The 14,575-nt window shown below is 44.6% G+C and overlaps 1 protein-coding gene across 2 annotated transcripts in view; it reads right to left on the bottom strand.

The window, feature by feature from the left end:
* The window catches only part of DYNC1H1 (dynein cytoplasmic 1 heavy chain 1), a 65,694-nt gene that overhangs the window by 43,069 nt on the left and 8,050 nt on the right, over positions 1-14,575 (bottom strand). The window contains exons 3-11 of one of the 2 annotated variants that reach the window (XM_022576062.3): positions 12,634-12,807; positions 12,141-12,396; positions 11,420-11,606; positions 9,422-9,693; positions 9,103-9,330; positions 5,019-6,095; positions 4,119-4,298; positions 2,568-2,717; positions 767-913 (exon numbers count right to left, since the gene is read on the bottom strand). In XM_022576062.3, coding sequence (XP_022431770.2) covers positions 767-913; positions 2,568-2,717; positions 4,119-4,298; positions 5,019-6,095; positions 9,103-9,330; positions 9,422-9,693; positions 11,420-11,606; positions 12,141-12,396; positions 12,634-12,807 — 2,671 coding nt within the window. The remainder of the gene's footprint in view (positions 1-766; positions 914-2,567; positions 2,718-4,118; positions 4,299-5,018; positions 6,096-9,102; positions 9,331-9,421; positions 9,694-11,419; positions 11,607-12,140; positions 12,397-12,633; positions 12,808-14,575) is intronic. The other variant, XM_089908211.1, reaches the window with a different exon arrangement.

Raw genomic sequence — 14,575 nt, 5'->3', positions numbered from 1 at the left:
AGTGGGGTGGAGACGGCGCTGAACACGTAGAGCCAGTGAAGCAGATAGGCCAGCAAGGTGGAGGAAAGCCAGGAGAGCCGGCAAAAAGTGTGTGGCAAGGAGGGGGCAGGAAAAAGAGAACTGAGCTTACGTTCACAGTTAAGGAAAGAGACACGCTTCCGGATAGGATCACTGTTTTCCAGAAAAGTCGGTTACAGCAGAGATTGTGGAATATGTTTATTTGAAAACCACTGGTCCTATTTAGAAGTACTATTGCCTAGAGACCAGGGACTAAATGCAATGGTCTCTTGAGTTTTCCTTTTGCTCTAGGAGTGTCCTACTAAGAGCATACTATATCTGGGATTCGCTTTAAAATAATCTGCTGCTGGGGGGTGGGGAAGGGAATATAATGAAACAAAATTGGCCACATGTTGATAAATAAAGCAGAGCTTTATTTATGAGCTCACATGATTCCCTCTGCTTTTGTGTATGTTTGCAAATTCCCATAATAAAAATGCAAGTGGGAAGGTGGGCAGGGAAAAGCAGGAATTAAAATTCCCACAGAAGTTCACGGAGGGAATTTCTAAGAGGCCACTGACACCAGACCTCCGAACCCGACTGTGTGGAAAAGTAACTACTGGGAAGAACATCAGGTCACACAAAGCTTCCTCCAGCTTTCCCTGAGAGTGCCGAGCTGAGGTCTGGAGTTTGAAAAGACGCGTCAGGAACTCTTTAAAGAGGCGCGTGGAGGTGGAGTCCCAGAGTGAGAGGGAGACGCGGAGCTCACCTGGTACCTCTGACTCTGGATCCTGGGGAGAGACAGCACCACCATCTTCCAGGTGAACATCTCCTGGTACAGCTTGTACCTGCACTCCTCGATTGGCGGGTTCAAATAGATGACCTGGTTGGTTATTCTCAGCTCATGGACGACATTCTATGAAGCAAAGATTTCATTTTTACTCAGCAATCTATTTCAGTAAAATGGCTTTGATAAAGAACACTTTCTCTCTCTAATTATTAAACTACTTCCGTCTGAACCACAAAGTCTGTTACTTTATCAACAGACTCGGTCTTCCCTGACTTCATGTTTGTGCTCTGTGCCCCCGCCAAGGAAGAGGAGGTCAGAGGGCAGGCCCCGCTTGGGTCCTTCCTGGGTCCCCCAGTGCCTGGGTGTCATACACACAACAGGTGCTCAGTGAAGCACCATCGGATATGACGTGTGCGATGATATCTGGACACGAGGACCTTGCGACCTGAGAAACCAGTGACACGAGGCCGATTTTACTGATGTCTATTTACAAGTCGGGGTCAGTCTGTGCCACCTGCCAGTGCTTTAAGCTAATGGAGAATTCCAGCTCAGTCTCCACTAGATACTGTATCCACTCAGACACACTCACTGGCTTTTCTGCATCTCAGTATTTTAAAAAGTACACTCTGGGGTATCTGTAATATTCCAAAGTGAAAACATTTTTTAAGCATAGAAGCGGAAAAAAAAAAGAAAAGGTATAAAGTCTGCGTAGAAAAAAAAACGCCAATTGTTTCTCCCAGATCAAAGTTTTTGCTTGCCCAGCTCTTCCAGGCTTCTGTTTTGTGAGACCTTTTTATTGGTAAATATAACACACATACTGTAAACTACATAAAACTAACACATGGCTTAATGAATCAGCGTGAGGTGGACAGCTTTATAACCACCACCCACGACAGGAGACAGGGACCTACTTGCAGAGTCTGAACAGAACTTTCTGGAAAGCTTGCTAGGCCCCAGCTGACCACTCCTTCACACAAATGGGAAACAGCTGGCTTGGAGACAGACTGCTGTCCCGTGTGCTGACCAGTGTGCTACTGCATTCTCTCACAAGAATTCGATTCAGATTTTTGTGAAAACAGTGACATTTTAGGGTCATAGTCTGAACACCTGCTTGTAGCAGATTATCATGTTCAGTTCTGGAAATGATTTCTTACACATCATACATGCTTAGAAAGCAGAGATTTTTTTTTTTCCCAGTGTAAATTTACTTCTAAATATTATTTTCTATTTAAAAAAAACTTCTGTTTTTGAAACTATTTTAGACTTACAGGAGAGTTCTAAGGCAAGTATGAAGAGTTTCCATACACCCTCACCAGCTTCCTCTAACACGGTGTAATTACCAAAACAAAGACGTCAGCACTGATATAATACTATGAACTGAAACACTGACTTCAGTCAGATTCCCAGGATCTAACAAGGACGCACATCACAGTTAGTTGTCACAGCTCCTCACTCCCTTCCAGTCTGTGACATTTTCTCAGCTTTTCCTGTCTCTCTCTCATGACCGTGGCATTCTGGTGTCCTGTGGGATGGCCCTCCACCTGGGTTCGCCTGACGTTTTCCTCATGGTTACTGGGGGGAAGACCATAGGGGTGAAGAGCCCTTCTCATCTCGCCACAGGTGACAGCATACATCTCCCCTGGGATGCTGACTTGGGTCAGCTGAGCGTGGTGGCACCTGTCAGGTTTCTCCACTGTAAAGTGACCTTTTCCCTGGTAGTTTTTAAGGGGAGAACCTTGTTTAATTTACTATCGAATCGGCTGCCCTGGGAAATACTGACCTTGATCTTTGGCTCTCCTCCAGGTTTGTGACTAACTTGAGGTGCGTCCGTATCCATGTCAACCTCTGCTTTATCCTCAGCTTGTCCAAGAAGCACCTGGGTCCAAGCTCTCAGGCCAGCTTGCAGGCGGACGCCCAGTATTCTTTCAATCTGCAGAGAAAACACGTCCAAGAACAGTGTTTCTTCCAAACGTTAGCTCAGAGCACGTTAACAGAAAGCTGATGCTTTAGGTCCAGGATGGACTGCTTCTGACTGCAAGCCTTCGCCCCTGCTTCTCAGCCTCATTTCCTCACCTTCCAGCCTCAGATCACCGTCTGCTAGGCTGACTGTGCTTTCCACTTGCAGGATCCCCACTTATAAGTGATAAAGATACCAACACAAACGCAGCAGATGTAGCGAAGGTCTTGATATTTGTTCGGTATGATAGACAATTTACAGAACAAAAGCATTTTCCTGGTAGCCTCAGAGATAAAACTAGAAAACTATAATTTGGAGATTAAACAGTTTTCTTTTTCTTTTCAAAACGGAGGCATAAGTGACAGGTAACATTATTATTAGTTTTGGACATACGACATAATGATTCAATATTGGTATATACTGCAAAAGGATCACCACAGTAAGTCTAGTTAACATCCGTCACCAAACAGTGACCATTTTCTTTCAACAAGTAAAGAAGAAAGCCAGAATTCTCTTCTGATCTGTAACAAGACAAACAGGTTTACAAATAGATTTCCTATGACTAGGATGCCTGTATGTCTTGTTTAGCGTCTGGCCACACAACCATCCTGGGAATGCAGCGAGGGCGGCTTGAGATAAACTGGGACTTGCAGTCGATTCAGAAGAGGGGGGCTGTGAACTTTCACTGTTTGGGTCCCACTGGTGGATACACTGCAACTTCTGTATCCGTTTTAAAGGAGAAAACCTGTGACCCACACACAACAACTTCAGAACTGACCAACTGCCATCTGTCCCCTGAGTGACCCCTGCCATAAAACATCCTCCTTCTAGAGACTTCACAGCTGCACTCTCTGACATACACCGACAAGAAAGCGACATGGGGTGGTAAGTATGCTTCAAACACACACACACACACACACACACACACACACACACCCCTCTCCCTCCCCACACACACCCCTACACGTGTGAGCCAAGATCCTCTCCACCAGGAATAAGAGGTTCTTGGATGCTGGGTGGGATGGTGGAGGGGGACAAGGTGGTCAGAGAAGGGTGCCAGGAAGAACCACCTAAATTATCAGCAGAGCAGGGAAGGGCAAGTAGGAGGTTGTCAAATATCCAGAAAACAGAGAGAACTTTCTCCTCCCCCACAGCTCCCTGCTTCCAACTTACAAAGAAGGTTACTACGGCCCATACCACAGTTCAGCTCTATCATTAGCTACATGGGCTCTCTGGAGAGAACTAGACTGTCACTGGTAACTTCTATGGAAACGTGCTTCTCAGTGACAAACTCATCAGCTATGGAACAGGGCCCACCCCTACGCAGACAGCAGACAAGTGGGCAGCGCTGTGTGTAACAGGCCCCATACCCACCTCCATGTCCAGCTTGTTGACCCAGATGGGCAGGTTGGAGTAGGAGTGCAGGTTGAGGTCGTCCACGGCCTTCTGCACTCTGTTCAGGATCTCGGAGAAAGTCTTATGATCATACATGCAAGTCTCCAGGGACCGGACTTCCAGGTCTATTTTTTCCTCAATAATCAGCAGGTCATCCACCTAAAGGAAGGTATATTCAGTATTTAAAACGGCCACTCACTCTATTTCTTTATCTTACGTATATTCTTCTCAATTAATAAATGTCTGAGGCAGAGAAGCTCTTCCACAAATAGCTAGCCCTACGTGTTGGCGTGAGAACACACCTGTGTCTCTGTGGAGGAAGGGAAATGTATGGAAACGAGCAGCTTCCCCCCTTGCCTGCCCCTGCTCCCGGGAAGGGCGACCTCTGACTGTCAGTTTGGGAGGAGGACACCAACGCGCTCCGCTCAGCACTTTCCCTCGCTGGGAGCCGGCCACGCACCAGACAAGTGGACTCTGTCCTGCCCGCAGTGGCAGGCGCAGGGCCAGGAGGTGGCAGCTGGGCAGCTGGGCGAGGGTCTGGGGTGGAAGTCCAGGTCTGGGGCAGACTGACCGCAAGCACCACGACTGCAGATCGAGAGCCCATTCTCCACGCAGCTTTACCAGTAATAAAGCTCTCGTGCCCTTCTCCTCTCTACTGGTTTCCAACCTGAACTCGGGCTGTCACTTAACGGCTTCCCTAAAGCCGCAACACCATCCAGCAGCCCGGTGAGCGAAAGGCTGCTTTCTCCCTCTCAGCGGACTCAGCCCTAAGCTGTAGGGATCACGCGTGCCCTCTGCGGGGGAGCTAATGTATTAACGGATTAGCCATCGCTGGGTTTAGCTCATTCCCCGGACGTGGAGGACGAAAGCAGAACACACCTTTTCTTGGAAGTTGAAGACAGTCTCCGCTAAGCGCTGCACGTAGGGGTCGAGCTTGTAGGACTCCCACACCAAGGCAATGCCCTCCGCGATCAGAGCCTGCACCTCCTTTTTCAAGCCCGCGACCAGCAGGGAGATGGTGTTGCGCTCCTCTACCTTCTCACACGTGCGTTCGTAAGTCCGAACGCTCTCGATCAGCGAGATGGCAAACGGGTAGAGCTGGTTTGCTTGGTGAGCCTTGTTTACAATCGCCAGTGGGACTCGGAAACCGAGCCACTTGAGGTTTCGAACTTCTTTGGAGAGTGTGATAATCTCGGGGAGGAAGTTAACCTTCAGCTTGAGGACGTTTCCGGACCGGCCCCGGACGCGCGTGCTCTCGATGGTGAAGATGCGGCCCGAGACGCCCAGGTTGCGCTGCTGCACCTTGCGGGCCCAGTCGTCAAAGATCTCCTGCGTGTTGAGCTTCATGCGGAAGCTGTCTCCATCCTGCTTCAGCTTCTGCCCCTCCACGTGGTTCTCCCAGCCCTTGCCCAGCACGTCCTCCACACGCTTCATGTAGGCCGTCAGCTGTCGGTCGATCTGCTTCGCCCAAATGATGGACCCCGACACCGGTGGCAGGTCGCGCACGTGGCTCATCTTACACGCCTGGCTCTGCGGGTACTGGACCTTGAACTTGTCGTGCAGAGACTCGATGTCGTCCTTCACACGCTGGATCAGCTGGGTCTGGTACTCGCGGATGGCCCCACGGATGTGAGGCCTGACAAACAGCGCATTGAACCTGGAGAAAATCCTGAACATCTCATTGGCGTTCTTGGCCGTGCCGAGCTGATCTCGAAGGCGAGCGGTGATCCGGGTCTCCACCCTGTCGATCCTCTCGTCGTATCTCTTCATCGCAGCCTCCCAGGCCTCCGTGCCCTCTTTGGAGACGTCGAGCCCGTCCACTTCCTTGACATTCTCGTAAGCGAGGTTGACCTCCTCTATGGCATTTGCGTCAGCAGCATCAAAGAGAACCTCGGCTACTTTCATGTCTTGGGGTTCGGGCACCTCTCCTTGGTTCTGCTGTGCAACTGCTGTGACCTGGAAGGAGAGGATTCGTAACAGAAACGGTCTGCCAAATGAAGACTCGTCCTGCTGCACACAAGCAACACACACCATACAAAGTGACCCGTCCGCCACGCAGCTTCAACGTTCAGTCAAACATTTCATACTACAACTCAACAAGACCATGTAAGACATCATATGGTACGCTTTGACTCTGTGCTGGAAAGATCTTCTGACAACGTAGTTTTGTTGCTTAAGCTAAAAGAACATGTCTTAAAACCTGGGTTTGGGGTTCTTCCCTCTTCAATGTTTAGACTATGATTAAAATTGCGTTGGAAAGCTCAGGAATTCACAGGAGTGCTACGTACAAACTTAGTATCCAACATGCTTTTCCTTTTTCTTTTTTCTTTTTTTAAACTTTAAATTATAATCCATCAGTCCACACCACAGTAGAGGGACAGAGAAAGTGCTACGGTAACTGGGAAGAGCCCATTCAGTTCCCTTCACGCTACTGGAGAGACAGCAGATTACACACAGGATCTTTGCCTCAGGAAATGTTAAGACTCCCAGGCATATCTCAGGCCCACACTCTCAAAGAATTATAACGCTAGGCAGGGGTCTTGATCTGGGGTCCACAGATGCCTCAGATGAAACTCAGACAGTCTGTGAATTTGTTTGGGGAAAATCATTATTTTCACTAACTCCCTAATTAAATTTAGCATTTCCTTCAATTACGAATGTGGGCTACGGCCACCGCTGTTCACAGTTCCGACTCTGTCATCAATAACTCCTTCCTCATCACGTTAAGTTGTACACATCCTAAGATCATGTTTATGTTCACTACTTCAAACTTATGGTATTAGGCCTGTCACTAGGTCTTGCTCTTTTACGTGTTCATGGAGAAGCATACAGATTACTAGATCACAATTTCGAAACTGCTGACAACTGTTTATTTGTATACCTGTGCGTTTTAGTTTATGTATTTAAAAACATTCTGAGGACTCTGGGTGATGACAGTGTAGGAGCAAAAACTGGGCACGGTGATTAAGCAGCCATTTCAGGACAGCGGAAAACAAGCAATGGCGGCCAGCACCTTGAGCTGTGTTTGTATCAGGTAAGAGCAGTGAGCTGACGGCCGTCCTGCCTGGAGGGGCTCCCATCCGCCAGCTCAGGCAGGAAAACCCGCAGCTTTGCAGGTGGGAGGACAACAGCAATAAGCATAAAGGGGAGGTTCTGGAAAAGACAGCCTGACGAGGGCCGAGGTACTGAATTACGTGGACACACAGGAGACCCTGGGGAGTCCTGCAAGAATGAAAAGTCTGGGCAGATTTACAACTTGCTGTCAACCAAGAATTCTATAACTGGTGAAACTCTCCTTCAAATATGAGAGTGAAATATTTTCCCCAATAAACGAGAAAGGAGGGCAACTGTTGCCAGCAAACCTATGGAACAAGAAATACTGAAGCAAGTCCTTTAGGCTAAGGAGATAGGACAGCGGAGAGTAACTTAGGCCATAGGAAGGAATGAAGAGAACTGGAAACTATAAATCGGGGACAAACGTAAAAGATTGTATTATTATTTTTCTTCTCCTGATTTTTCTAAGATATATATGACTGTTTAAAACAAAGCTTGTAACACTGTATTGCTGGGTTTACGATACATGTAATAGGTATGTAATATACATGTATGGGAAGAACAGTGTTACTTCCACTGTTATAAATATGACAAGCAGGAGGAGACAGGGCTACACCGGTTATGAGGTTCAGTCAGTACTGAGCACATCATGATAAATTAAAGATCTAGAGTAATCCCTAAAAAAGAAAATTCAAAGAAATACAGCTACAAGTCTATAGAGGAATTAAAATGATATACTAAAAATAACACAAAAGAAGGCAGTACAGGAACAGAGAAACAACAAAAATGAGACGAATGGAAAACAAATAGCAAGTGGCAGGTCTAAATCCAACCGTGTCAATAATGATCTTACATGTGAACAGACTAAGTGGTCCAAAAGACCGTTCTGAGAATGTATGCCTGCACACCTGAGTTTATTATACATTTTACAAATGTAAAGGACGTACATATTCCATATGGTTTACAAACAAAAAGAAAGCAGACAATGATCTTTTGAAACAATGATATCTGGGAAGAGGGACGTGGCAAAAAAGGGTCCAGACACCCTAGGCCAGAACGAATCAGCCCCAGTCTCAAGTCTCTCATGGACACAATGAAGGGTTAACATTTAAACCAACACACGCACATGTGTACGTATAAATCAGTACTGCACTAAGTAAAGAGGCGCCGAGGGTGCGTTATTAACAATCTGCTCCACCCTGAACAGCAGACACCCCTATCGGAGAATGAACCCTTCTAGATGGCATAATTTCTAGACTGGATCCCCCCCAACCCAACTAACAGCTTATTACAAAATTTTCAAACTACAGGAGGGTAGAAAGAATTCTAGACTGAATACCCATATACCGCCACCTAGAGCCTATAATTAACGTTGGCTCTGTATTGGCTTTATCCTATATCTATCCACTTACCAACTCTTCTACCTATAAGTATTTCTGGACTGGGTTTTTTAAAGGGAGAAAGGCATTGGTGAAGAAGAGTGGTGGACTGAGAAGAGATAAAAAAGCACGAACAAAGAAAAGGAGTCATTTAATTCTTTTAATAAATCTGAGGCAAATGCGATTATTATCCACATTTTAGAGATAAGGGGTCTGGGGAAAAGGTTAAATAATGTGCCCCAGGCACATGGCTAGTTCAACGGTGGGATTAGGATTTAAACCCACGAAGTCTGGCTCTGGGGTCCATGCAATTTGGAGATGGGGATGAATCGATGGAGAATGTGAAAGATTTGAACTGAAACGCCAGGATTCAGAATCACTAGATCTTAAAAGATTACAGTGACGGGTAAAAACGGAGCTGAAGAAGTACTTCACAGTATAAAACAGAAACAAGTAGTTAAATCTAAACAAAAAAAGAGAGAGGGTCATTTAAACAATGCACATACGAATTTCTAGAATGTGAATCACACCTGTGGCCTCAGGACCCTGACAATGACAGCTCTCAGCTGCTCGTGCTGGCGTCTAAACTTCCTCATCTGGTCAAGGCGAGCCTGAAGCTTCCTGTGAGCAGGGTTGATTCGCCACACCATCTTCAGGTTTTCTTCCCTTTTCCTTTTGACAATGTCTCTCAACAACACCTGGAGTTTCTCATATTCATCATCCCAAGTCTGAAAGACTTCAAAGCACGCGACCATAACCTGGTATATAATTTAAGAAAGGAAGTTTATTATTAAAGCGTATCTTCATCTCAGTGCCCTCAGGTTGGTTTTCTGATATATTACAACTCACTTTTTCAAATTCTTCGTAAGCAACATGCATCAGTTTTCTAGTGCCCAGCACTTTGAGTAACTGAGAACTCAAGTCTCTTGAAATCGCCTCCACCAAACGCAGGGCCCTCTGAATGGGGTATTTTGTGTTTCGGATCTTTCTCAGATGGGTGAAAATTGCAACAAGTGCCTGCCTTATCTTGTCCAGCTCAGTGGCAGACAGCAAGTCATTCAGAGGAAAATCTTTCATCAGAGGATTGTAGTCATTCACAGTTTCCAAAGCCTGTTTCAGACCTAGATTAACATAGAAACAGTTAATGGTTTTCACACGAAGTGATACAACTATAATGTTGTTATATGTCAGTTATACCACAATGAAAGAAAAAAGCAAAAGGATATTTCTTTTAGGTTCAAATACTGGTTAAGTAAACGAAAGTATATCCTCACAACAGAACATTTTGATGTTGCAAAAGATTTAGTGACACAGAAATTGGGCTATTTGAAAGAAAAGAGTGTTATTAACAAGATAATCCCAGTGTGGTCTCATTATTGCTTTTTTAAGAATATCAGTCAACTCAGACAACTCATATGCACTCCAAAGGCTATGAGTTGGCCCCAAAGATTTCACCTTTTTTTTGCTTTCTATATTATCTAAACATTCTAGTAATACCACCTTAGTATTTTTTTTTAACATCCTTATTGGAGTATAATTGCTTTACAATGGTGTGTTAGTTTCTGCTTTATAACAAAGTGAATCAGCTATACATATACATCTATGCTCATATCTCTTCCCTCTTGCGTCTCCCACTACTTTAGTTGTTTTGTTTTGTTTTGTTTTTTTGCGGTACGTGGGCCTCTCACTGTTGTGGCCTCTCCCGTTGCGGAGCATAGGCTCCGGACGCGCAGGCCCAGCAGCCATGGCTCACGGGCCCAGCCACTCCACGGCATGTGGGAATCTTCCTGGACCGGGGCACGAACCCGCATCCCCTGCATCGGCAGGCGGACTCTCAACCACTGCACCACCAGGGAAGCCCTACTTTAGTTTTAAAAAAACTAGAATTTTATCATCCTTAAGAACAGTAAAATTTAAATTTTATAACCATGGCTCAAGTTAGGGGAATGTATTATGCACGTGGAATCACAGAAAAATCTGGCTCCTGGTCTATTTTTTTTTTTTTTTTTACTTCCTCTGGCATAAGATTTACAAAAGAAATGTATTAGGAAAGAAATAAAGGTTTCAGAGGTATTAAAAAATTCAAGGTCTACACTTCAGTACTAGTGAGTGCCCATATTCCAGTGAATGTATGCAGTATGATCAAAATAACTGGAAGGTTTCCACCCGGAATTCCCTCTAACATTTAAAATGTGGGCGCCACAACCTTTTTTGGAGGGGAAGAAAAGAACATGACAACTGCTGCAGTCCTGATGACTTGTTCTAACACGTCTCTGGTGGGCACAGAGTGGTAGAGCGACGTCCACCCATGGCCGGTCATTCCACATTTGTGTGCCTGGTACGTGCTCATTCAACATCACTCCCCCTGCTGCCCGTTCAGAAAATAACTTTATCTTGACCACTTTTCAGAACAGGGAGGAGGGCAGAGAACAGAGGAAAGGGGCAGGTAAATAGCAGAAGAGAAAGCGCTGACCAGCTCTCCTTCCACAGCCCTGTGGGCAAAGAACTTCTGCTTAACATAAACCGTGTTTCTGCTTGGATTGTCAAAAGCACACTTGACTTTACACTAAAAAAGTACAGCCTACTCAAGGAACCAAGTAACTGAGAAAACAGGAGGGAAGCTCCCAGCGTCCCCTGTACTCATGCCTAGAAACTGGCTTATGTTCTTAAAACCCTGGAAGGGAAAGGGAGGTATGTGAGAAAATCATTTTCATTACCTAGAGGTGGGGGAAAGATGAGATAAGTTGCCAAGCAGTAAACAGTCAGAAAAGATGGTGCATCTATTAATTTTCATCACAAAACCCAGGTCAACAGCTTATTGATCAGACTATCAGCTCTAGTTCTTACCTGTGTCAGTGTCGAAGCTGACGGTGGCATGGAAACGCTTGCCGTGTTTCAAGATATCCAGCGTCAGGAGAACTTCTGGGCTCTCTCGTTTCTCCTGGATGCGGTATAACGCACGTTCCAAGTTTAGCCAAAAACTAATTTCCTGTAAGGCAGTTCCTGAGGCAGGATCTCGATCAAGTTTGGTCACCTTAAATATAAAATAACATTCAAGAGTATTCAGCATTTAAACAAAGGTAAAAAACGTACCGTTAACTAAGAACATGCATTATAATTTAGTTTTTGCATTTCAAGCAGATTTCCTTCCTTGTATTATAAGCGGTTTAGTTTGAAATCAAAGGTCTGGACTTCCCCGGAGGTCCAGTGGTTAAGACTCCACGCTCCCACTGCAGGGGGTGCGGGTTCGATCCCTGGTTGGGGAACTAAGACGCTACATGCCACAAAGTACAACCAAAAAAAAAAAAAAAAAAGAAATCAAAGGTCTGAGACAGCTGAGATTAGTGCTCTCTCAGGGATGGTATTTAAACCATGTCACACGGTACCCTGACCACTCCACTCCACCTGGGCCGACATTAATCCTCCACTGAGCATTCCCAGGACCAGTGGGAGGTACTGCTAACAGTCATCACAGAACTCACCTCGTTGACAAGAACTCGGACCAGTTTTCTCACAGATATTAAAGAGTAAAGCATTTTACATGACATTTTCAATACTGTGCTCTTACTTTTTGAATTTCGCGGATCCAGCGGTTAACTCCAGATTGTAACTGATTGAGAAAAGTTGGGTCTTCAACCTTATCTCCGAAGTCTGTAACTTTCGGCTTTTCTCCACGCTCATAACACTGTTTTGCAACATTTGTAATAATTGGATGAATGGGCAGGCTGATCTCTGGAATTTCAATATTCTGCTGCAGGTGAAGGAGTCCCATTTCAAGTTCTGCAATCTTTTTTTCAACTGAAGGAGCCATTTTGTCACCATCCCTAGAAAGACAGGAAATACCTCAAACTTTATTGCGCTATTGGTCTCCAAAGAGATTCTATTATTTCAGGTCTGTCAAATATTAATAATACACATTTTATTAATGCAACAGATTGACATCCTCTTGGTTTACTAGATTTTCCCTCCCGATTTCTGAATTTTACAGCATCTTCCACAGTGTGTTGTGAGCATTAAGTAAAATACGGCATTCAAACTAACGAAGGAAAAATGGTTTTTACCTGTCTGCCTTGCCAGACTCTCTGATATAGGACTTAAAAAAAGGAGCCACCGCATTGCTAATGAAAGAGTGCAAGGTTTCATACGGCGAGTCCTCACTGAGCGTGAGGACACGGAGCTGGGACGATACTGGCTTGTCTGCATCAATCACTGGAGTCCGTTTAATGAACGCCAGGCTGAAAGAACAGAAAAGAAGGAACTAGAACAAAGAGTCTCATTCTTCATCAGTTTTAGTAACTGCAGCCTTCTTTGTGTTGCGTGCCGACTAAAAATTCATTTGAATGTTTTAATTTTAAAATCATATTAGGAATAGACTAAATTGTTGCTTTTCTAATAGTGAAATACATTGCTTGTCTTTCTTTACTCACCTATGTGAGAACTAGCAAATCAAGGTTAAGGTTATAACATGTGACCATGAAAGCAGACCAAGTCAGTTTATCTCATATGGGGGTTGAGTCCATAACCTTGCCCTCAGGAAAACTAACCTCCCTAGCAATTGCAAGTTACAAGCCCCGATTAACTTAAATCCGATCTCATAATAATTTGTCCCATTCATTTATGGCATTGAATCACATGTCAACTTGACTAAACAAAAGTCACCTGCAGGTTGAAGTGACGAGAGGACATTCCAGGGCCCTACAGCCTGGCCTAAACCAACCCTTCCAGTTTCATCTCCTGCTACACACCCCCTACCCCACCTGAGACACCCTTTAAACTACATGGCCCATTCTCTAAACTTCATGTGCTTTTGTGTAGTTGCTTAAGAAACCTATATTCATCTGCTGAAATTCCAAGTAACCCCCAAAACCCAACTCCAGCATCACTTCTCCCATGGGGCCATCCCTAGGCAGAAGCAATCTCCCCAGTCTTCATGTTTCATGGTACTCTACACCTCTAAGATTTTGCCAAGTATTACAGCTAGTTGTGTATCTGCCATCCTTTCTCCCAAAAGACCATAAACTTCTTGGGAAAAGGAGCTAAGTTTTATTCCTTTGCACACCTACTGCTGTATCTTACACATAACAGGTGCTCAAAGGTGGTTGAATTAACAGCTTCAACAGAAGCAGTATTTGAATTTTCCAGTTCTCATATTATGTATATGTACTTTATACATAATACTTCACATTATTCTAAAAAGTCAGTGGAGCTTCCCAATGTGACATGCTGAGAAGGGACACAGTCACAGTAGTATCCCTGCTGAAAATGTGCGACTTGACTGGAACCATGGAGAAACATCAGACAGATCCAACGGAAGGGCAGTCCGTCAAACTACTGGCCTGCACGTATCAACAATGGCAATGTCATCAAAGACACAGAAAGAAAGACACAGAATTGGATTCTGGATCATGGGAGAAATACTGTAGGGGACATTATGGAGAAAATATGAATATGTACTATACCTAGAGTAATACTGTACCAAAATTTCTGGAATTTGAAAATTGTACTGAGGCTGTGAACAAGAATGTTTTTGTTCTTAGGAAATGCTGCGAAGTATTTAGGGATGAAGGGGCAGGTTGTCTATAACTCTCAAATGGTTCTGGAAAAAAAATGATGATGCAAACATGGCAAATGTTAACTGACATCTGGGAGTTCTACATGCTATCCATGCAACTCTTGTAAGCTTGAAATTATTCAAAGTAAAAAGTTTTAAAAAGCCAAGGCAAGATAAACATTTACACATTTGAATTTGAATATGTCTACTGGAGTATAAACTGGCACAACCTTTTTAAAAGGTGGGAGATCTGGTAACACACATTAAAGACTTCAATGATGCATCGCATCTGAACCAGTAATGCTATCTTTAGGGATTTATCCTAAAAAGAATCAGACCGGTGTACCTATGAATGTTTACTACTTACTTGTAATAATGAAAACTCAGGTATACTCTGAGAGCATTATTAGATATGCTAAGTACATTATGGCTCAAACCTAGAATGGATGATG

This window comes from Delphinapterus leucas, chromosome 2, assembly GCF_059928025.1.
Source record: "Delphinapterus leucas isolate spDelLeu-1000000601 "Yukka" chromosome 2, BTC_Dleu_Yukka2, whole genome shotgun sequence".
Taxonomy (NCBI): domain Eukaryota; kingdom Metazoa; phylum Chordata; class Mammalia; order Artiodactyla; family Monodontidae; genus Delphinapterus; species Delphinapterus leucas.
Note: the sequence above shows the minus strand (reverse complement) of the source record. Positions and strands in the feature narration are given on the sequence as shown.